Here is a 19,334-nt window from a genome sequence, read left to right on the forward strand (position 1 = left end):
TATATATAAGAAAAACACGTGCGATAGAATGAAGAGATTTATAATATAGTATTAATTTTATTGCGATATTATACATATGCACACATACATGCGTATGACACCGAACTGAAATGTGTGCTGCAACACGCACGTGTCTGTAACATATTGATCTCTTTCGCGACATGTCATATTCATATATACACACACACACACATATATATATATATATATATGTATGTATGTATATGTATGACATTTACACAGGTATGTGTACGTATATGTATAATGGAACATACGTCGCTTTTACGAGATACGTATGCATCAACACTGTACATACAACAGCGTAGTCCATCTACCAGTATCATCCAAAACCTTGTAGGGTGTTCGTATATTTCCAACTATAGAAAAATAACGTTTCAGATAAACGTCATATATATATATATATATGTGTGTGTGTGTTTGTTTGTATACGCGCGCGCGAAAGGTGCGAGAAAAATAAATTTTACTTTTATTACATCACCACGCAATTTTCCACAACGTAATCGCAATCCAATATACCGCTTTCCTCGCCCAGCCTCCGTAAATCAAACGCTACACGTGTATTGTTTTTCTAACGCCGACCCCTCTTTTCTATAAGGGAGATTGGAAAATTACAATTAGCTATGATTGCACGAGAAAAAGTAAACCGATCGCGAAAGAACTCTGTGCATAATTCAGAGTTTGGCATCATGATATTATCCTTGACAATAGCCTCTCTTCTCCGACACGAATACTTTTTTTTTTCTTTTTTTATCTGAAACAGTTTCTCTTCTAACGTTAAAAATAAGAAGACTGTTTTAGATGATAAAATTAGGTGAACCATCCCACGGTGTAATGCAAAATCGCCTCGTTCAAGCGAAAACTCGGGATGACAGATATTAATCCGGGGAAATCTTCATTAAAATTAAAAATCTCCCGACATGCATGTATTTATGTAGATTCCCTGGGAACTTTTGTGTTTATATAATATATGCTTGTGTATGTGTAGCCGCTCGATCAGCTCAAGTTGGTTTGGTTCCACAACCAGGTGAAACCGCACGCGTCCGTACATATTGATTAAATGTAAAATATTATACAAGGCTCTATTTTTTTGTTTTTTGTTTTTTTTCTCTGACTCTGATAACAATCTCTAGAGCAGAGACTATATCATCAAAGCTCATTTCCTAAATGCTCGTTCGCTAAATTTATCCTTTATCAGCTTCTTCTCGTTACTTACGATACAATGTAATTTTTTTGAAAGAGAGATCACTCTCTCTCTCTCTCTCTCTCTCTCTCTTGTCAAAATTATGCCTTATTTATCTCGTCTTCAGATGGAACATTCGATCGAGCATATCACAAATTAAGAACGCTGTTATAATAGTAATTGTAATAATAATCTATTTCTCTCTTCTCTATATCATTTTGTATTATTATTATTATTATTATTATTATTATTATTATTATTATTATTATTATTATTATTATTATTAATCTTCATTAATTGCGATAACGACGCCAAGTTGGTGCAAGCGATAGTGCAACGAAAATCACGCGAGTATGAAATGTCGATGTCGATCAGCGAATTTAATCATAAATATATATCGCGCTTTAACTCGATTGAATTACATTGGGTAACATTCTCGTTTCTTTTTCTCTTTATCTATTTAATAAATCGGCTAAACGCTGAATGGCACACGTTACCGCATCACATTATTGCAATTTAATGTATCAGCACAATATCCGGCTGCTGTTACTATTTTGAATGACTTTTTCAATCAAATAAGCTCCATATACATATATATACTATATCTTCAGCCGAAGTTAACAAGTCATAAAGAGAAAGCATTTAATAAAGTATATGTGTATCTTATATACATTGACTGTTGATGAGAGAATCATGTGAAACATGAATTCTAGAAGGACAGGAAAAGTGTCTTCTACTCTCGTCGTTCTTTCTTTCAAAGATCGGTATTTCTTCTGCGAACTCATACACACAACAGTGTCTCGTCATTTCTAACGAGATAATAGAACTGACGCTCAATCTTGATTATGTGCAGTCTAAAGCGGTTATGCAATTAAAACAATATGAAGTTTGCAATATGTGTTCGACGATAGAGACAAATAATGCAATGTAAATGTAATGTTCTACGTAACAGGATGCTAAGTATATGTATCTCAGTTCAATGATCGTCCATCTCGTGAATACGTTGACGTTTGGATTGCGATGGCTGCTGTTCGGGCGGCTCGGGACTCTCGACAATCGCAAGCGGGGCCGGTGAACCAGGCGAGCTATCCGATTCTTCGTGGGCACGTTTGCTAACCCCCCCGACGCCAGCATCGGGGCCGATAAAATTTCCACTATTGCAAACAGAGAATTTATACGAGAATGTAAATGGTCGATCATTAATCAAAGCCACGTCGATCAAGTATAACGGAGTTGACAGAGTTGACAGTAATGTATCTATAACGAGCGTACCTGTAATTATACGTCGATTGTACAATAACAGGAGCCGGACTATATTGGCCAGCCGGAGATAAAGAATGGTCCTCTACAACGTTTGGTCCAGGCACCAAATATTTTTCTATATTAAAAAAACGAACAATGATATATATATCTTGAAAAAAAAAAAAAAAAAAAAAAAAAAAAAAACTTTACCTTCTCTTCCAGTATCACCGCCAACACCATTTGTTACAATCGTTTGCATCAGACGTCCCTTGTGAGTCGATTGGGACGACGTGTATGGATGACCGGGCGAACCAGGCGCCGATTGACTCGTCGCGAGTTGTCCAGCCGGAGAGGGGACAGAACTGTCTGGATATGATTCAGGTCCTGGGGAAGCCTCTCTACTTAGACATTCCGGCGTCATCAAGCCGCTAATTCCTACGTGAGATGGCGAAGCCGGCGCACTCCTACCGATCACACGTGATAATATTGTGTTATATGAATTGTCGATATTCGTGCTACGAGGTAAAAACCTCGTTTCGACGTTACCTTGATGATAACGTTCCAAAAGGTGCGCGGAAGCAAGGTACGCCACGTTGTCGTCTCCGCCTAAAAGCCTGATCGATAAGCTTAGACTCCGACTGAGGATCTATTTTCCAGAAGGAACCTTTACCCGGTTCCTCTTGGCTTCTCGGTACCTTGATAAAATAACGATTCAAAGACAGATTATGTCGAATAGAATTTTGCCAGCCTTTATCCGCAGTCCTATAATATGGATAGTTCTTGGTGATGTAGGAATAGATGCCCGATAATGTGAGCTGCTTATCCGCCGCCGAAGCTATCGCTTGAACAATCAATTGCGCGTAGGAATATGGCGGCTTCGAATCGTCTTTCGGTGGACTATAATGGGGCGCGGTACCGTTCGGTCCTGAATTATTTCCGCTTCGATAACGCGCCTCTACGCCAGGCTCAGGACTAATCTGTCTGCTGGAGCTCTGTCCACCTTCGTGCCTCTCCAAGTTGTGCCTGTCCAAAGTGGAATTTTGCGGATCGTTGGCTACAGCAGCGGCGTACGCTGCCACCATCTGCAGATCCGCCGAGATGTTTCTCCTACCCTGACCGGCGCGTGGACTCGCCGGGCAAGAATTGGCGGCGCTGATCGTTCCCGTGGGTGACGGGAACGGACTGCTATACCCAGTGTCTGGTATATTTATCCGTAGTGGCGGTAAAGGTGCCCTCTGCTTTGGCGGGGAGGGCACGCGAATGTTACTTTGTTCCTGTTCGTCTATAAGCGACTGAAAAATCAGCCTTATCGTTGTACTCGGAAATCTGAATGTACATCTGTGAAACACCATCAAAGATAATATTAATTATGAAGTAAGAGTACCATTGTGTTATATTACAATCAAACATTTATAATGAGAAAAAATTGTTTGACAAACTTATTACTTACAATTAAACAAATACATGAAATTACATTACAATGTTGTAGAATTATTTAATCAGAAACTTTCTTAAATTCCTCTGTTCTCAGTTGCGCTTGGGTAAAAATTCATATTACAAGAATGGCCCCATCGTACCATTTATCACTAGCTACTTTTCTACCTCTTTGGACTATCTTTTATGGTTAATTTTAGGTTTATATATAATATACATTTATGTTTCTATTTTTTATAATTAAATTTTTTAATTATTTTGAGGTAACGGCTATTTCAGAATATTATATTGGTTTTTTTTTTTTTTTTTTTTTTTTTCTTAATTCCATTGTAATAAAAAAAATGTACAACTTAAATATTCTTCACAGGTATTACTCCTAAACCTAAAGGGTACTTGGGAGAGTACCTAATGAGTGCAATAAAGTGAAAGCAATGTTTCCAGCAAAGGCATTAATCCTTGTGGTGCTCGCTGGTGGCAAATGATAAAGGAAGAAGGCAAAACGTGAGATCGTTGCCGGGCGCGCTTAAATAAATAAGTAAGTAAGTAAGTAAGTAAGTAAGTAAATAAATAAATAGATAAATATTTGGAGATACTTACGTCTTTGGTAGCTGAAAGGGAGAAGCGCCCTTGCGTTGAAATACCCCGTCGACAAACACGCCGTTTTTGCCGTTGCACACCATGTAAAAGAACGGATGCTCGTAGTAGATTTCAAGGTGCTTTCGCGAGATAAAGCTGGAGTGGCCCATGTTGACGTCGACCTCACCCTTGCTGCTGTTGCGGCCGATCGTGATGCGCCGTTGCCTAACCATGTACTCGAATTCGCGACCCTCGAGTCGCGCAATCGGTGCGCCCTTCGACTCCGGATTCCACTGCATCTTCGTCGGGCTGGCCGGTGCCGACTTCAATGCCAGAAGAGCCCACGCGTCGCTCTCCTGGGTACGAGAGTACGTAGACATAGCACCGAGAGCGAATGTGCCGTAGTGTAGTTATAAGAGCAGCGCGAAAAGGAGAGGAAGACAGCGGAGTAGGACAGCGGAGAGTGAGAGAGAGAGAGAGAGAGAGAAAGAGAGAGACGGAACGACGGATAGATAGCCGCTCGAGATTGAGAGATAAATCTCGACGGACGTTTGGTCCGATATATTAGATATAAATAATAGATATCCAAAGAGATGAAGGACGAAAACGCGAGATGAGCCGGTACAGAGGAATATAGACTTTCTTTACGATATACGGTATACGGTAGGATTAGACGATGACAAAAATGAGACACGAGACAGATAAAGAGAGAAACGTGCAGAGAGAGAGAGAGAGAGAGAGAGAGAGAGAGAGAGAGAGATGTGACACAGAGCGAGTTGGCGACAGGAGGAGGGGGAGAGTGTGTGTGTGAGAGAGAGAGAGAGAGAGAGACGTGCGCGAAAGAGGGGAATAAAAAAAAAACAAGACGGGAAAGAAAAAATCGGAGCGCCGAGAGATAAAGATGCTTTATAACAGACAGGACGAGAGAGAGATAGAGACGAGGCGACACGCGAGGCAAAACACGTACGGCGCGACTTTGCGTATGTGCACCACACGAGTATAAAAGGCACTCGCGCGAAATATGGCCGGCTATTTCTCGAGCTCTCCTTCCTCCGCACCGCCCCGGCACCGTACGTCTCTTCTCCTCACTCTTTCCAGAGTGCGTGCGTGCGTGCGTGCGTTCGTTCGTTCGTCGTTCGCGAGCGCGCGCGCGCGCGCGGTCCGACCAATATATATATATATATATATATATATAAATATAAAAATGTGTGTATATATATATATATATATATATGTACGGCCCCTCTCTCACGCACACACACTACACGTACACACCGGGCGCCTGGTTACGACGTTACAGCGCGCGTAATCTTCCTCTAATAACTTATAAAAGCGGTAGGGTAGATTTAAGCACCTTCTCTCTCCGAGATTCTCTTCCTGATTCGCCTCCGGCGATCGGTGAGGGATTTCTCGTATCTCGGTTTTTTTTTTTTTTTTTTTTTTCTTCCGTTTTTCTCCTCTCTCGATTCAGGACGACCGCGACGATCACTAATGACGGCGACGACGACGAGGACGAGGAGAATCGACGATGCTCCACGATGACGATGATACGCGCGCACAAATATTTTCTTCTCTTCTTGTTTACCCACAATCCGAAATGTGGGTGGTCACCACGTGACGCGGCGACCGTGAATCGGCGGCTCGTTTGAACGCGTCACGTTGCGTGATCACTCTCCGTTTCAGGGCATCTTCATCTTCTCGAGATTTCGTATCGAAGGCAAAACTGCCAACGACGTCGCGAAAATGATAACCAAGAGACGAGAATAAAACTCATCTTGCCTCATCTTTTCTCGCGATTTGGAATTTCGTTGAAGATGGTCGAGGAATCCGTTAGAGATTTATATCTCCTTTACGTAATTACTCCTCTTTTCATCCTTCTACGCGAGAAAGAGAATTTTAATTAACTTGTTCAATTCGGTGAAAAAAGAAATAAAGGGTAAAATTAATAATGGAGAGCTATACGTACCGATAATCAATTTTGCTAACTTTAATCGATAAGTCATCGTACATACATGCCAAAGTTTGACGTAACCAATCAAATTCCACCATGTCTCTTATCCCACTTACATGAAACTGTGTTCTCTCGCAGAATTTGCATGATTGCGTAATAAATATTTAATTACGGAAGAATTGACCAATCGCGTGGAATGTCCAGATAATCGATCGAATCTGTTCCATTTACCATCAGCTGTTTTTCTTCTCTTTTTTTTTTTTTTCCATTTTATATACCCTCAAAGTGGCACCTGTAATTTAAATAATGATATACTTAATTAAAATTGCAAAGAACGATTGGAGAAATGTGTAATACGGTGAAATTAATAGAAACTATATAATAAAATTGATCGAAACAAACCTTCTATCTTTGTTGCTCATTAAACGTTGAAGAAAGATAGAACGACGCTGTTAGCGCCAATAGCGTCTCTCCGAATCGTCGAACGTGCCCGGAATCGGCCGACGCGTTCTCGAACACACTCGACCTTCGGAAATTTCGAGCACCTTGCGACTTGCGACTTGCGACTTGCGACGCGAGATATCGCGCAGGGGGAAAGAGCAGGAAGGAAGATAGCGGTGGCAGAAGCAGAAGGGGCGAACAGCGCGAAAACAGCGGAGAAAGTGTGGAGTCACAGTTTTGTTTTGTTATGATTCGTGTCGCAATCGCCATCGGCGGTGCAGAGTGTCTATAATCTATATCGTCGACGAAAGGGAGAGGGGAACAGACAGACGGGAAAAGCGCGATCTCGATCGTTCCGACCGGGATCCTAGATGAGAGTGTCTACGCGACGATTCTGCGAACCGCGATACGATGCGATAGCTTTCACCGAGAGGTGTTCGTCGTCGTCGTCGTCGTCGTCGAGGTGGTCGACGTCAACAAGACAGTGTATTCCGTTGACGAATACGGAGAGAAACCTAACAGCGGCAGGTGGGCGAGCGTCGCTCCGTGGGTCACCTGCAGTATGCCCAGGGTGTGCGACAGCCGGATATTATGGCTGCAGGTGAGGCCAGCGCTGCGAAACCTCGTCAAGAGAAACAGTACGACTATCTGCTCAAGTTTCTTTTGGTGGGCGACAGTGACGTCGGCAAGCAGGAGATCTTGAGCGGCCTCGAGGACGGCGCCGCGGAGTCGCCGTTCTGCAGTGGCAACGGTACGTTACCGCTACGGAATAATTGTCTTTCCCTTTTTCACTTGGTCCATCTCTCCTCAGCATTTCACAAATTAGCGTTAAGCGTTTTTTGTATAAAGTAATTTTATTATAATTTTCTCTAATAATACCTCTCTCTTGAAATTTGAGAGATTAGTTATTTCGGGTTTTTTTTTTTTTTTTTTTTTTAATTATTCATCATCTTTTCAGCTTACAAAACTACCACCATTTTACTCGATGGAAAACGAGTAAAGTTGCAGCTATGGGATACGTCAGGCCAAGGTAGATTCTGCACAATCATTCGGTCTTATTCTAGGGGTGCTCAAGGAATACTCTTGGTATATGATATTACCAACAAATGGTCCTTTGACGGCATTGATAGGTGGCTAAAAGAAGTGGAGGAGGTTAGCGATCAAATTTATAACTTTTCAATCACTCTGTTGTTATATATATATATATATATATATATAAAACAAGAATTGACAAAAATGTATCTTGATCGACTTGAAATTTTAACAGCACGCGCCTGGTGTACCAAAAGTATTGGTTGGCAATCGTTTGCATTTGGAGTTCAAAAGACAAGTGGGAGAACGAGATGCGGAGACTTATGCAGCTAAAAATCGAATGGCGTTTTTCGAAGTCTCGCCTCTCTGCGACTTCAATATTCGCGAGAGCTTCTCGGAACTTTCTCGCATGGCGTTGCATAGGAACGGCATGGAAAGATTATGGCGATCCAATAAAGGTATTTTATACCTTATAGCCATCTATCCATCTTGGAAATCTCCAAATTGACAAGACATTTTTTACATTAAAGGATATAATTTGTATCTTTGCAGTTCTCAGCCTGCAAGAGTTGGCATGTCGCGCGATAGTAGCCCGAACGACGGTTTACGGTATCGATCAACTACCGTTGCCCAAGTCGATCAAGTCGCACTTGAAATCGTACGCTATGACAACCACGACCCAGCTGCGTTACAATGGCAATCGTTCGTCAAGTTCCAGCAAGTGTCTGGGCTCGCATCATCGAAAGCTACGCATTGGCGGGATGGGTCACAACGGATTGTCCACGCCCGGCAGTTCGCCCGGCAGTATCACCGATTCTCGTACAAGTTGCGTCGGTCGCAATTCCTGCACAGTGTCTTGAAAATGACAGAGAGGGAAGAAATCAGGGTAACGCGGTTACTTACACAAAACGATCCTCGGCAAAATCGGGCCTTCTCTCTTCACTCCCCCGTTCGAGAATGCACAAACGCGCGTTTTGCGATTATTTCGTAATTGATAGCGATCACTGTTAGATTAATATAGACGAGAAGACGGTAAAAAATATATACGATTCTCCAATTTGTCACTTGCCAATGTTGGACCGATACTCTTGTTGCGTTTATTCCGAGACACTCGTTTCATATCATATAAATGTATATTTTCACATTTGCAAACAAATTATTTACGTGCACAAATTATTAACGATCAACAGTTGACGAGCTTAAGAGAGGCCAACTATCATATATCTGTGCCATCCACGAGATAGAGGAAGAAAGAAACAAGTTACAGTATACAAGCAGGGAAAGAAATCCTTAAACGTTATTATTAAGTATATCATATTACATCGATCGGAGCTCGTACGGATTTTCCTATCGCGAAAGAGAATGCATTAGGGATTACAAAGTAAAAAATATACACACACGATGTATCAACCGATATACATTAATGCGATTCACGCGAGTGTGCCTATATTTTTAAATCTATGTAAGTCACTTTTTTTTGGCCGTTGTTGGAAAAGTAACCCCTTCCACCTTTTCCCCTTCCACCTTTCTCACAAACGTATCTCTCTGTGCGAAGTATTTTTTTGGTCGTAAGATTGCAAAAACAGGCGAGTAATTGAGGAAAAAAAAAAGTACAAGTTTGCTAAGTCTACAGTGGTTGTGGTGTAGACTAATGACGATAGTGTAAGCATAGAAAGTTTAGAGCAGCTAACTCGAGATATATTAGCAATATATACATATATATATATCCATGTATATGATAAATATATGTATATATATTTTCACTTGCTTACATCCTTGCGAAAAAAAACTTTTTATCGGAAACTACCGATCACCGACCGTGGAAGAGCATATATTTTTTAAGAAGACGGTTTTACAAAGAGCAATAAAATTAGCTCTTTCTACGGCAGGAGTTTTTACACTATATTACATCGATCGCGATCGGATAATTTCCTCGGTGTTTTATTTGTCTCATGTGAATTGTGAAATGTGCAAAGTGGTGTTTTTCCCTCCCCCACGTTTAACGAAACGCCTCTAAAGTATGTTATTTAAAAGTATTGTCTTATTTAATTTCACCTAAATATAAGTTGTACAGTATAAGATTGCAGGAGATGCGTTTGTGTGTATTGTATAGCTAGCTAGATAGAACACACTCGATCTCTAACGATATATATCTGTAACAAATTGCTCGATGCCAGGAAAGCACATGAGATGTATTTATATTACGTTAGATTTAACTAAATTGTATTATGTGTATATATAAATAGAATTATTATATTATAATATTGTTTTTATATGAACATAACACACAATGTGCTTACTTGTCTGTGAGATGTAATTGAATAAACTTTACTTGTCATTATACATAATATGCGATGCATGTAATCAGTATGTAAAAATTTCACAAACGAATTTTCCTTTAATTTAAACCAAATCTTCTTTAATAAATGGTTAGTCACGTTAATTGTGTATATTATGTCACAATATTTTCTCACAAAAACGAGAATAAAATAATTCATATATATGTATGTACATGTATATGAGTGGTAAATTGAAAGGGGGCCACATGCAGCACATACTTGAGAAAAGGAAGAAAAGAAAATACCGTCCCGTTTGCCAAAATGCTTCGAGTTTAATAATAAAACGCTAATTTTGTTGGAAGATGGAGAGTCTGTTCTCTCCATGTACTTTTTACTATGTTATATATAATAAACACATTTCTAATCTTAATTATTAGTGTTGATTAATATAATTAATTAACACTAAAAAGTTTACTATTTTAATAATTTAATCCAAATTTCTTATTCTATTAAATAAGATTGGCAAAATTATCTTCCCGCAACATATTGTAACATTAGTTTCTTGTTAATCTGAGCATTGTAACTTTCATCAATCGATATATTCCAACTACAATCACATTCAAACTGTAGTAATAGCAAATAATCTGACTGTTTGATTTACATTCAATTATATTACTACATGTTTCAGTTTAAAACACATATATATATAGTTGTACAATAAAAATAAATGGAATATTTATGAACATATGTAAAACATTTCAACAATCCCTTCATAAACAACTGTAAATATGGTGTTGGAGTAAATCAATATAAATATTTCACATTGTACATAATGCTCCAAACAACATTCAAATTAATTTCATTTAGTACTCGAGATTAATGAGTTTTGCAGAGCTGACAAAGAAAAAAAAAATAATGTAATAATATTTGTAAGACGCAACTCTATTAAAATTTGACATTTTACAAAGCATATGTTTTTATAACTGTTATCAATAACTAAAATAAAGATATTCTTGTTAAAGAAACAACAATGTACAGCTTACATAAACAAATATGTGATAACAGTAAATTATTTCATAATAAAGATTGGCTTAACAAAAGTAACAATAATAGAGAGGAAATGTATTTAGAAAAGCTATCTATTATATTAAATTATATATATATATCTTACGCCTTATGCTTTCCAATTTGTGACTGTTTACTATGCGAATTTGCGAGTCAGTTCATCATAATAAGCATTGTCTTTTACTACTTCATTAGTTTTTGAGTATTTAAATAGATTATTTAGCACAAATTATATATATATATATATATATATATATATATATATATATAAATTATTAGTACTTAACGACGCTAATAAACATAATATCGAAAATGTAATGTAGAATATAACACATCTGTCGTTTAAAATATCAATATCACTGGTGATTGAAAATAATTTTGTAAACGCAAATGAAAGCTGTAGTATGCCAATAAAATCTGGAATAAGCTATGCATTACTCATTACAATCTGTAAGTTTATACACATTCGTATATATATGTATACATCATATTACAATAATGTGCTTATCACAATAGAGTACTACCCTCCTAAGAAGAAATTGATATATTTAATAAACACTTAATTAAAACATGATGACAAGTTTTATAAACAGCCAACATGTGTATGCCTAATAAATCTATCTTTAAAAAAAAGAAAAATCAGGTATACATATATTTTATATATGTATAAATGTATGCATAAATTATATAGATAAAGATCAATCACGTAAAATAAATAAATAAATGTTTTCAACGCATAAAATACAGATAAAATCTCGATTTAACTTTCGTGATTCATTTCTTTTTTCCTTTACGACATACATACAGCTTCATTCAGATAACAAGTACACCTAATCTTCCATAATAATGTAGCAGACAGATCTCATAAATTCCCAAGTAAAATTAAATAAAAATAATTTTAGTTGTAATAATTACTCCTTTATCATGGTTATCAATCTCTTAAAAATATAAAGCGTTGAGCTTATCCTCCTCATTTTGCATAAATATAAATATAAATATAAATATATATATATATATATATATATATATATATATATTATATAGCTTCTTCAATTAGTTATTATAAAAATGAATGTTTTTTTAAAATCATGCACAATCATGATAATTAAACATAAACAATATCTTAAAGCCTTTCTGTCACATTGCTAAATAATAAACACCAAAATTTAAAATGATATGCATCTCAGATAATTTATTTCGACAAAAGATTATTGTACAATATTAGAATAATTAATCTGTAATCAATTGTACCACTCAATCACCAAATAGGCACTCTGCAATCCTCGTCTTTATGATTCTTAGCATAATCGACTAAGAAGAATATTATCAAATTCTAAATTCTTTTTGCTGTAAATCTCTCCAAAACTATGAAGAGTGTCACTTGATTAATAAACCAATTTATTACAACATGTATTAAATTGATTGGGCAAATTTTTACGAGATCTGTGTGCTAAAAGAGAAAAAGACATGAATGTCGTGAATTTCTCAGCAAAAGTATGGACTTCACCTGAATTCATAGATTTGTATACTGTGCTCCGGAACGTGTCTCAAATTCAAGGACTGATACCTAAAACATAATATTAAAAAATTGTTTTTATTTATATATTTCATTAGTCATTTATATATTTTAAAATATATTTTGCATATTGAAAGACTAAATATTACAGATTAAACTTTCAGTATTACAAGTATTACCTCTCTTTCAATCGATAATCAAACTGATTTGTGTATTGTTTTACCATTCGGAGCTACGATGATAATAAAAGCCCTCTATTGTGGCGGCGGATTTCTGGAAGCAAATGTAGTAGAATCCCGCAAAGGAGGCACCATTAATATCTTTGATCGTGTGATCGGGAACTAAAAAGTGCTCCTTCCACCTCATAAATACAAAGTCTGTTCCCTTCAGTGCTTCGTAATCAAACGTGTCGGAGTTGAATGTTTTGGCATATTGGCAGAACGACTCGAACTTGCTCTGCAACGAGAATAAAGAAAATGAATAATACAATCGTTGATAACTCGAGGATAACAAAGGTCGGGAGATAAGTACGAACCCAGTGTTTCTTGTCAACATCCTCGTCCGCGTCCCATTTGCGCGTTAGAAACGGGTATTTTTTGGAAATAATTTCGCCGTCGAAAAATGTCGTTAATGTCGGAAATTCCTCGGTCAAACCCTTGATTTTCAAGTATCCGCACAGGTAACTATTCTCTTCGTCCACGTGCTGCAACATCAAGTACAACAACATGAATTACGAATCAACAAAATATGAATAAGCCAAACTGAGATATGAATAATGAGACAATAATCCATATTCCAGACACCGGTGACAAGTAGTCAACAATTCGTAACAACCTGATCCTGGTCAGGGGTCAACGACATTCTTTGTTATCCCGCGTCCAGGAAGACGTACCGGGAAGGAAATGGGAGCGTCGTACAAAATAATTAGTTTTCGTATGTGTCGTAAATCGTCCTTCTTACCTCCTACGTCCATTTCCACGGTAAGGATTTCGCGTTCTCCAATTTATGGCGCAATTTCCGAAAAGCGACAGCGCACACGGCAAGTGGGGATGGCGGAGGGGGAGGGGGAAGGAGACTAACCTGCAAAACCACCTCTACGTCGTAACTGTTGCCCTTGGACTTTTGCGAACCCTGAAAGCGCGAGCCATTGTATAACAGGGACTTGGTGACACCGGGCTGTTTCGAGTTCGCGGGCGGCGGCGGTATCACGTCGACCTTCACCGGCATCCTTCGTACGATGGTGCCTGGAAACGAACACGAGTAGAGCGCGTGACGTTTAACGCTCCTTGTCTACGTCTACGGCGACGGCGACGGCGACGACGCGCGACGCGACGCCCCGCATATCACGAGATGACGAGATGACCGAGTCGCAATGACTGCCGGTCCGGTAATCCGCGGGATATAGGATCAGACGGATGACGGATATGCTAGGATGCTTTTTACGAGGCGCGAGCCTCGAACCCAGACAACCCGACACCCGACACACCAACGACGATCTTGATCTTTATTTACATGTCTCGCGGCTCGAGAGAACCTCTCGTCTCTCGAGGATGATGTCGCGCGTTCTCCGTCTCAACGTTGCTCTCCCGGTTCGGAAACTCTCGTTTCTCGTCGAGGCGCCGGAATCAGCCGGAAAACCCGATTTTCGCGATGCTCCCGTCTCCCGTCCCGTTCCCCGTTCCCCGTTCCCCGTCGCTAATCGCGAGTCCCAACTTCGCGCATATCCTCGAAAAAATATGGCGACCGTTCAAATTCCTACAACGTCGTATCCGATTGTTCGACGTGCGTGTAGAAATAATATTGAATGTTTCACGAAAGACGATCGCGACAATGATTGTTGGAGAGCGCGCTGCGCGAGAAACGTGCCCAAACGTCGCCGAAACCAGCGGCTGCTTTGATTGGAGACCCCGTAAATACGCGCTTAAACTTAAACGCGGATGCGGTTTTTTTTTCCCGCCAAAATTGATGCGTATTCGCGCACAAAAATCAATAGACCAACAGCGGACTACGCTGCCAATCTCTTTGACGTATTCGTAAAATGATGTCGATTATTAAACGGATCGGAGAGTGTCTTTGATACCTGGGATATTTGTGCTTCGCGATCAGACGTGGAACGGATTTAGACGTCGCATTGACCACGTTCGTCGCGCGCGCGCGAGAGAGAAAGAGAGAGAGAGTGAGGAGAGGAGAGGAGAGGAGATGCTCGTTCCGGGAACCCTAACCTAATCTGCGTCTCTTTAATGTCAATTGGTGCCGATGCAAGTATGGCGGATTTTAGCGACACGAACTCGCACGAAATGACAGAGAATCATGTCAACAAGCGGTGCAATAATCAGTGGGTGCGGTTGAACGTCGGCGGAACGTATTTTTTGACGGCCAAGACCACCCTGGCGAGAGATCCCAACTCGTTTCTGTACCGACTTTGTCAGGAAGACTCGGACCTTATTTCGGACAGGGTTAGTTGATTCCTCTCCTACCGGGAATTTCAAATAAATTCTCTCTCGGTTAAATTAAGGTTCGCGCTCGCGTGTTTACGTCAACGTTGACGCGTCGGACGAATCTGTCAAATTTCCTTGGCCACGTGCTTGCCAAGAAATGGTTAACCTGATTGTTGACGCTTTGTTTTTAAGGACGAAACGGGAGCGTACCTGATTGACCGCGACCCCACGTATTTCAGTCCGGTGTTAAATTATCTACGTCACGGCAAGTTGGTCATAAATAAGGATCTAACGGAAGAGGGTGTACTGGAGGAAGCCGAGTTTTATAACATCACCGAGCTCATTCGGTTAGTCAAAGAAAGAATCATATTGAGGGACACTAGACCGCAGAGGGATTCCAAAAAGCACGTTTACAGAGTTCTCCAGTGTCACGAGGATGAGTTGACGCAAATGGTGTCCACAATGTCGGACGGATGGAGATTTGAACAGGTATATATCGGTACATCTAATTCAATTTACGTTTCGTTAATCGCTTACACAATTGTATAAACTTCCTTTCGTATTCCTTTTGTTGGACTCACAATAATGTTTCTCACCTGTTTATTCTTTATTTTATTTATTTTATTTTTTTCAGTTAATCAATATAGGTTCTCAATATAACTATGGTAATGATGATCACGCTGAGTTTCTGTGTGTCGTAAGCCGAGAATATGGAGCTAGTCAGCTCAGCAGTAAGGAAGAGGAGTCTACGGATCGTGTCAAGGTACCGCTATCCTATTCGACTGTTTCCCATTCTTATTTGAGCCAAAGTAGTCACGGCTAATGCGACTATTTTATGTTTTTGTCCTAAATTAGTACATATAGTAATCGTAGGTTTATTAATTGAGGTTCAATTTACATTTTTACTAAATATCTTTGCTGTTTAAGTAAACATGTATCCTCTAAATAATCCGTGTCAGTATTGTTATACCTTCCATGTTGGGTTGCATGAAATATTCATTCAAGCGATAAATATATAACTACTTCTTCAGCTGGGAACACAAGCGCTTTCCTGTCTGGAAGGAAGGATTGGGTTACAATGAAATTTCCAAGTGCTTCACTGCCATAAGTGGGAGAAAATTATCCTGAGATCTATTTTTGCAATCCAACATTGATTTTCTTGATTTCTAACATTATTGTGAAATCAAATAACACACATATTTGATCAATTTTTACAAGGTTAAATAAAAACAGTATTATTTTTGGTATTAACAATTTGCCTAAACTGACTGACACACACACATTGTGGGTTGGGTAAAAAAAACCAAAGATAAGCTTTATCGCTACATGTATGAGAAACAAGATATAGATATATATACGCATTTACATTAAAAGAGAAAAATAAAGTTTTACTTTACATTTCTATCAATCATGCTTCAGCAATATATTTCTATCTACATTTTTTCTGCAATATCTTTGAGAGTCGCTTAAAATTATTTTGCTTAATCACTTTAAGAGAAATAAGAATAGAAGAAATTTTTGCAAATATAAAATATATTTTCAACAATAGTTTATTTTTTTTTCTTTTTTTTTTTTTTTTTTTTTTTTATTAGGTGGTTTAATTTTTTCTGCAGGTAAAATTTCTGAATAAAGATCCATTCGTATAAAATTTCTTTTACAATTAGTTTTAGCTTTTACGTTTTGTACATATATATTTCCATACATATCTAGTGCTTTAAGTACACACATATATACACATATTATTAAACGTCATTAACTGAAAAAAAAAAACCACCTCATAGTCTGTAAAACTCAGAGGCCTCTTCGCATGTTGAGCATGTTCTGCCTCTGACATTTGTTGTATGTACCATATTATTATTATTATTATTATTATTATTATTATTACTACTATTATTATTATTATTATTATTATTATGTATCGCATGCCGTTCGTTAAATAAAGAATTTTTTCTTTCATTGGTTTGGTTACTTTATGACCTGTGATCTGCATGAATCATTGTTGCATGCTAAATTATTATTCATCATACATTATGTAAATTATATGATACGTAAGAATAAATTGTTCATTCTGTATATTTTTTTACCAAAAACTTATATATATAAAATTTATTTATATGATACAAAAATTATTTCTTAAAATATTATACAGGGTTGCTTTTTGATAAGGGTAGCTTTCGGGAACTTAACTGCTATAGCTATAGTTGTAGACTAGTATATCGGGATGTAGTACCAGGGTATTTCTTGTTTCTTACCGATTTATATGGCGCAACAATGTAACAGAGGCGGAACAATATGATGATAAAAATTTATATATAATTTTAATTTTCATTATAACTCGTAATTAAAATTTAAGTATTTTATATATATATATATATATATATATATATATACACACACACATTGTAAATGACTAATACGTTTTTATTAAGCTTAGACTATTGAATTACATTCTAGGTTTTGCAGCAGAAGGGTTCACGCATGTAATGTCTAGATCCGTCCTTGTTTTCCCTTGCCTCCTTTAGTTTGATCAACTGCGCTGCGACAAGATATGAAGACTGTTTTTTTTCTTTGTTTTTACATTTAAAGTGTTAAATTGTAAAAATCCGAATCTATTTCTATTATATTCTCTCTATTCCTAGATAATGTTAACAGGGACATTATTGTGCAAAGGATAAAGAAATTTTATAGTATATGTATTTATTACATAGCACAAGATATATATATATATATATATATGTGTATACATACATATATATACATATTGTACATGAAGCTTTAAAAACCGAAAGTATCATTATTAATTTATTCCTCTTCATTAACAAGTGTATGCAAACTGAAAAAAATGTCGATCTCACGAAAGGGATATAGTTTAATAATTTCATACAATTTATACAGATATGTAATCACTATACGACAGACATATAAACCTTCCTTTTTCTATAAGCGCACCTATCTGCTTTAAAAGCAGGTACGCTAACTACATATAGTTAGAGAGTATAGTTATACATTATTAATAAATGACGTTGTTTCTACATAAAATGGCTGCAGTTGTGTTTTAGCTTTATCAAATATTTTGAATGGACAATGATATTTGTGGAGGCAATCGGTTTCGTACCAATTTCTGCGATATATGGATATAGTTTTTATCTCTGATAGTTCTACACATGATAGAGATTGTCGTTTTTGTATCAAACTGTACAAAAATTCTTTTTCCCACATCCGTGTCCTTATAATAAGATGTCTAAATTACTTACCTTCGCACTGCCGCTATAAAACATAAAAATAATATTTGTATACCTAAAACGTAATAATTTTCAAAATCCAAGACGCATAACTGTAATAACTATGAATATGTAAAACTGACTTTTTACATGTATTGTTAATATGGAAAGAGAGATTTTTTCTAAACAAAGCAATTTTATTACACTACTTATTAAGGATACAGATTTGAGATATATGTGTGTAAAAAAAGAAAAAAAAAGTAGAGGCTTAATCTCTGTAGATGCTATTGTGTGCGAAAGAGATTTTTAGAGTGCGAGAAAAACATGTACAATTTACAAATTTTTGAAATATTCATTGCACATTTCATACAGAATTCAAAGGATTAAAAAAAAAACAATAGAGATGCAATTTCATATTACAGCAAATTAATGAAGTGTACGATTGGAAAATAAATTTACTATTCATTTTCTTTCAAAAAATATGTATCTGCACAGTTACGATATGATCCCCTACATCTGTAGTAATAAATAAATAATATTTGCAGCAGATGTAGGCTGTCAATTATCGAAGGCCTATTTAGAAAATGTGCTACAGATATTACATACACACAAACACATTTTATATATATATAAAATATTATTTAAATGGAACATGTTGAATGGAAGAACATATACGTAATATTGGCTTTTTATAGATGCCATTAGTATTATAATACATGTGCGAAATTATTATCTTACACACACACACACACACACACACACACACACACACACAACATACTGATATTTTTATTTATGGATATTATATAAAAGAGTACACAGTTCAACAATATTTGCTATTAATTGTTAAAAAAAAAAAAAAATGCTATAATTATATATATCAAGTATTTATGCAAAAAGTGAGATGCATAACAAATATACTAAATTGGCTGGTAAAA

General features: G+C 37.3%; 4 protein-coding genes across 7 annotated transcripts; 2 read left to right on the top strand and 2 right to left on the bottom strand.

Annotated features, from left to right (window-relative positions):
• Positions 1-37: 37 nt before the first annotated feature.
• Positions 38-5,930, bottom strand: Foxk (forkhead box K). The gene is made up of 5 exons (XM_072904098.1): positions 4,475-5,930; positions 2,990-3,781; positions 2,654-2,907; positions 2,474-2,579; positions 38-2,355 (listed from the first exon to the last, which is right to left on the bottom strand). Exons 1-5 carry the CDS (start codon positions 4,831-4,833, stop codon positions 2,178-2,180), a joined length of 1,689 nt encoding a protein of 562 aa, XP_072760199.1. The 5' UTR covers positions 4,834-5,930; the 3' UTR covers positions 38-2,177.
• Positions 5,931-6,952: 1,022 nt separating this feature from the next.
• Positions 6,953-10,586, top strand: Rab40 (RAS oncogene family member Rab40). The gene is made up of 4 exons (XM_072905035.1): positions 6,953-7,596; positions 7,804-7,997; positions 8,113-8,335; positions 8,430-10,586. The coding sequence occupies exons 1-4, from the start codon at positions 7,437-7,439 to the stop codon at positions 8,735-8,737; spliced, it is 885 nt and encodes a 294-aa protein (XP_072761136.1). The 5' UTR covers positions 6,953-7,436; the 3' UTR covers positions 8,738-10,586.
• Positions 10,587-11,991: 1,405 nt separating this feature from the next.
• On the bottom strand, positions 11,992-14,421 carry LOC140672681 (glucose-induced degradation protein 4 homolog). Of its 2 annotated transcripts, XM_072905043.1 has the most exons (5): positions 14,250-14,415; positions 13,818-13,981; positions 13,273-13,440; positions 12,961-13,193; positions 11,992-12,788 (listed from the first exon to the last, which is right to left on the bottom strand). In XM_072905043.1, exons 2-5 carry the CDS (start codon positions 13,962-13,964, stop codon positions 12,725-12,727), a joined length of 612 nt encoding a protein of 203 aa, XP_072761144.1. In that variant the 5' UTR covers positions 13,965-13,981; positions 14,250-14,415; the 3' UTR covers positions 11,992-12,724. The 2 variants fall into 2 exon arrangements, with proteins under 2 accessions (XP_072761144.1, XP_072761143.1); XM_072905042.1 differs by having other exon boundaries at positions 12,917-13,193; positions 13,818-14,421.
• Positions 14,422-14,875: 454 nt separating this feature from the next.
• On the top strand, positions 14,876-18,213 carry Inc (BTB/POZ domain-containing protein inc). 3 transcript variants are annotated; one of them, XM_072905040.1, is made up of 4 exons: positions 14,893-15,193; positions 15,368-15,664; positions 15,810-15,938; positions 16,207-17,134. In XM_072905040.1, the coding sequence occupies exons 1-4, from the start codon at positions 14,978-14,980 to the stop codon at positions 16,255-16,257; spliced, it is 693 nt and encodes a 230-aa protein (XP_072761141.1). In that variant the 5' UTR covers positions 14,893-14,977; the 3' UTR covers positions 16,258-17,134. The 3 variants fall into 3 exon arrangements, with proteins under 3 accessions (XP_072761140.1, XP_072761141.1, XP_072761142.1); XM_072905041.1 differs by lacking the exon at positions 16,207-17,134 and adding an exon at positions 17,630-18,213 and having other exon boundaries at positions 14,901-15,193; XM_072905039.1 differs by having other exon boundaries at positions 14,876-15,193; positions 15,810-17,134.
• Positions 18,214-19,334: the final 1,121 nt, after the last annotated feature.

Source organism: Anoplolepis gracilipes, chromosome 13 (genome assembly GCF_047496725.1).
Source record: "Anoplolepis gracilipes chromosome 13, ASM4749672v1, whole genome shotgun sequence".
In the NCBI taxonomy this organism is placed as follows: domain Eukaryota; kingdom Metazoa; phylum Arthropoda; class Insecta; order Hymenoptera; family Formicidae; genus Anoplolepis; species Anoplolepis gracilipes.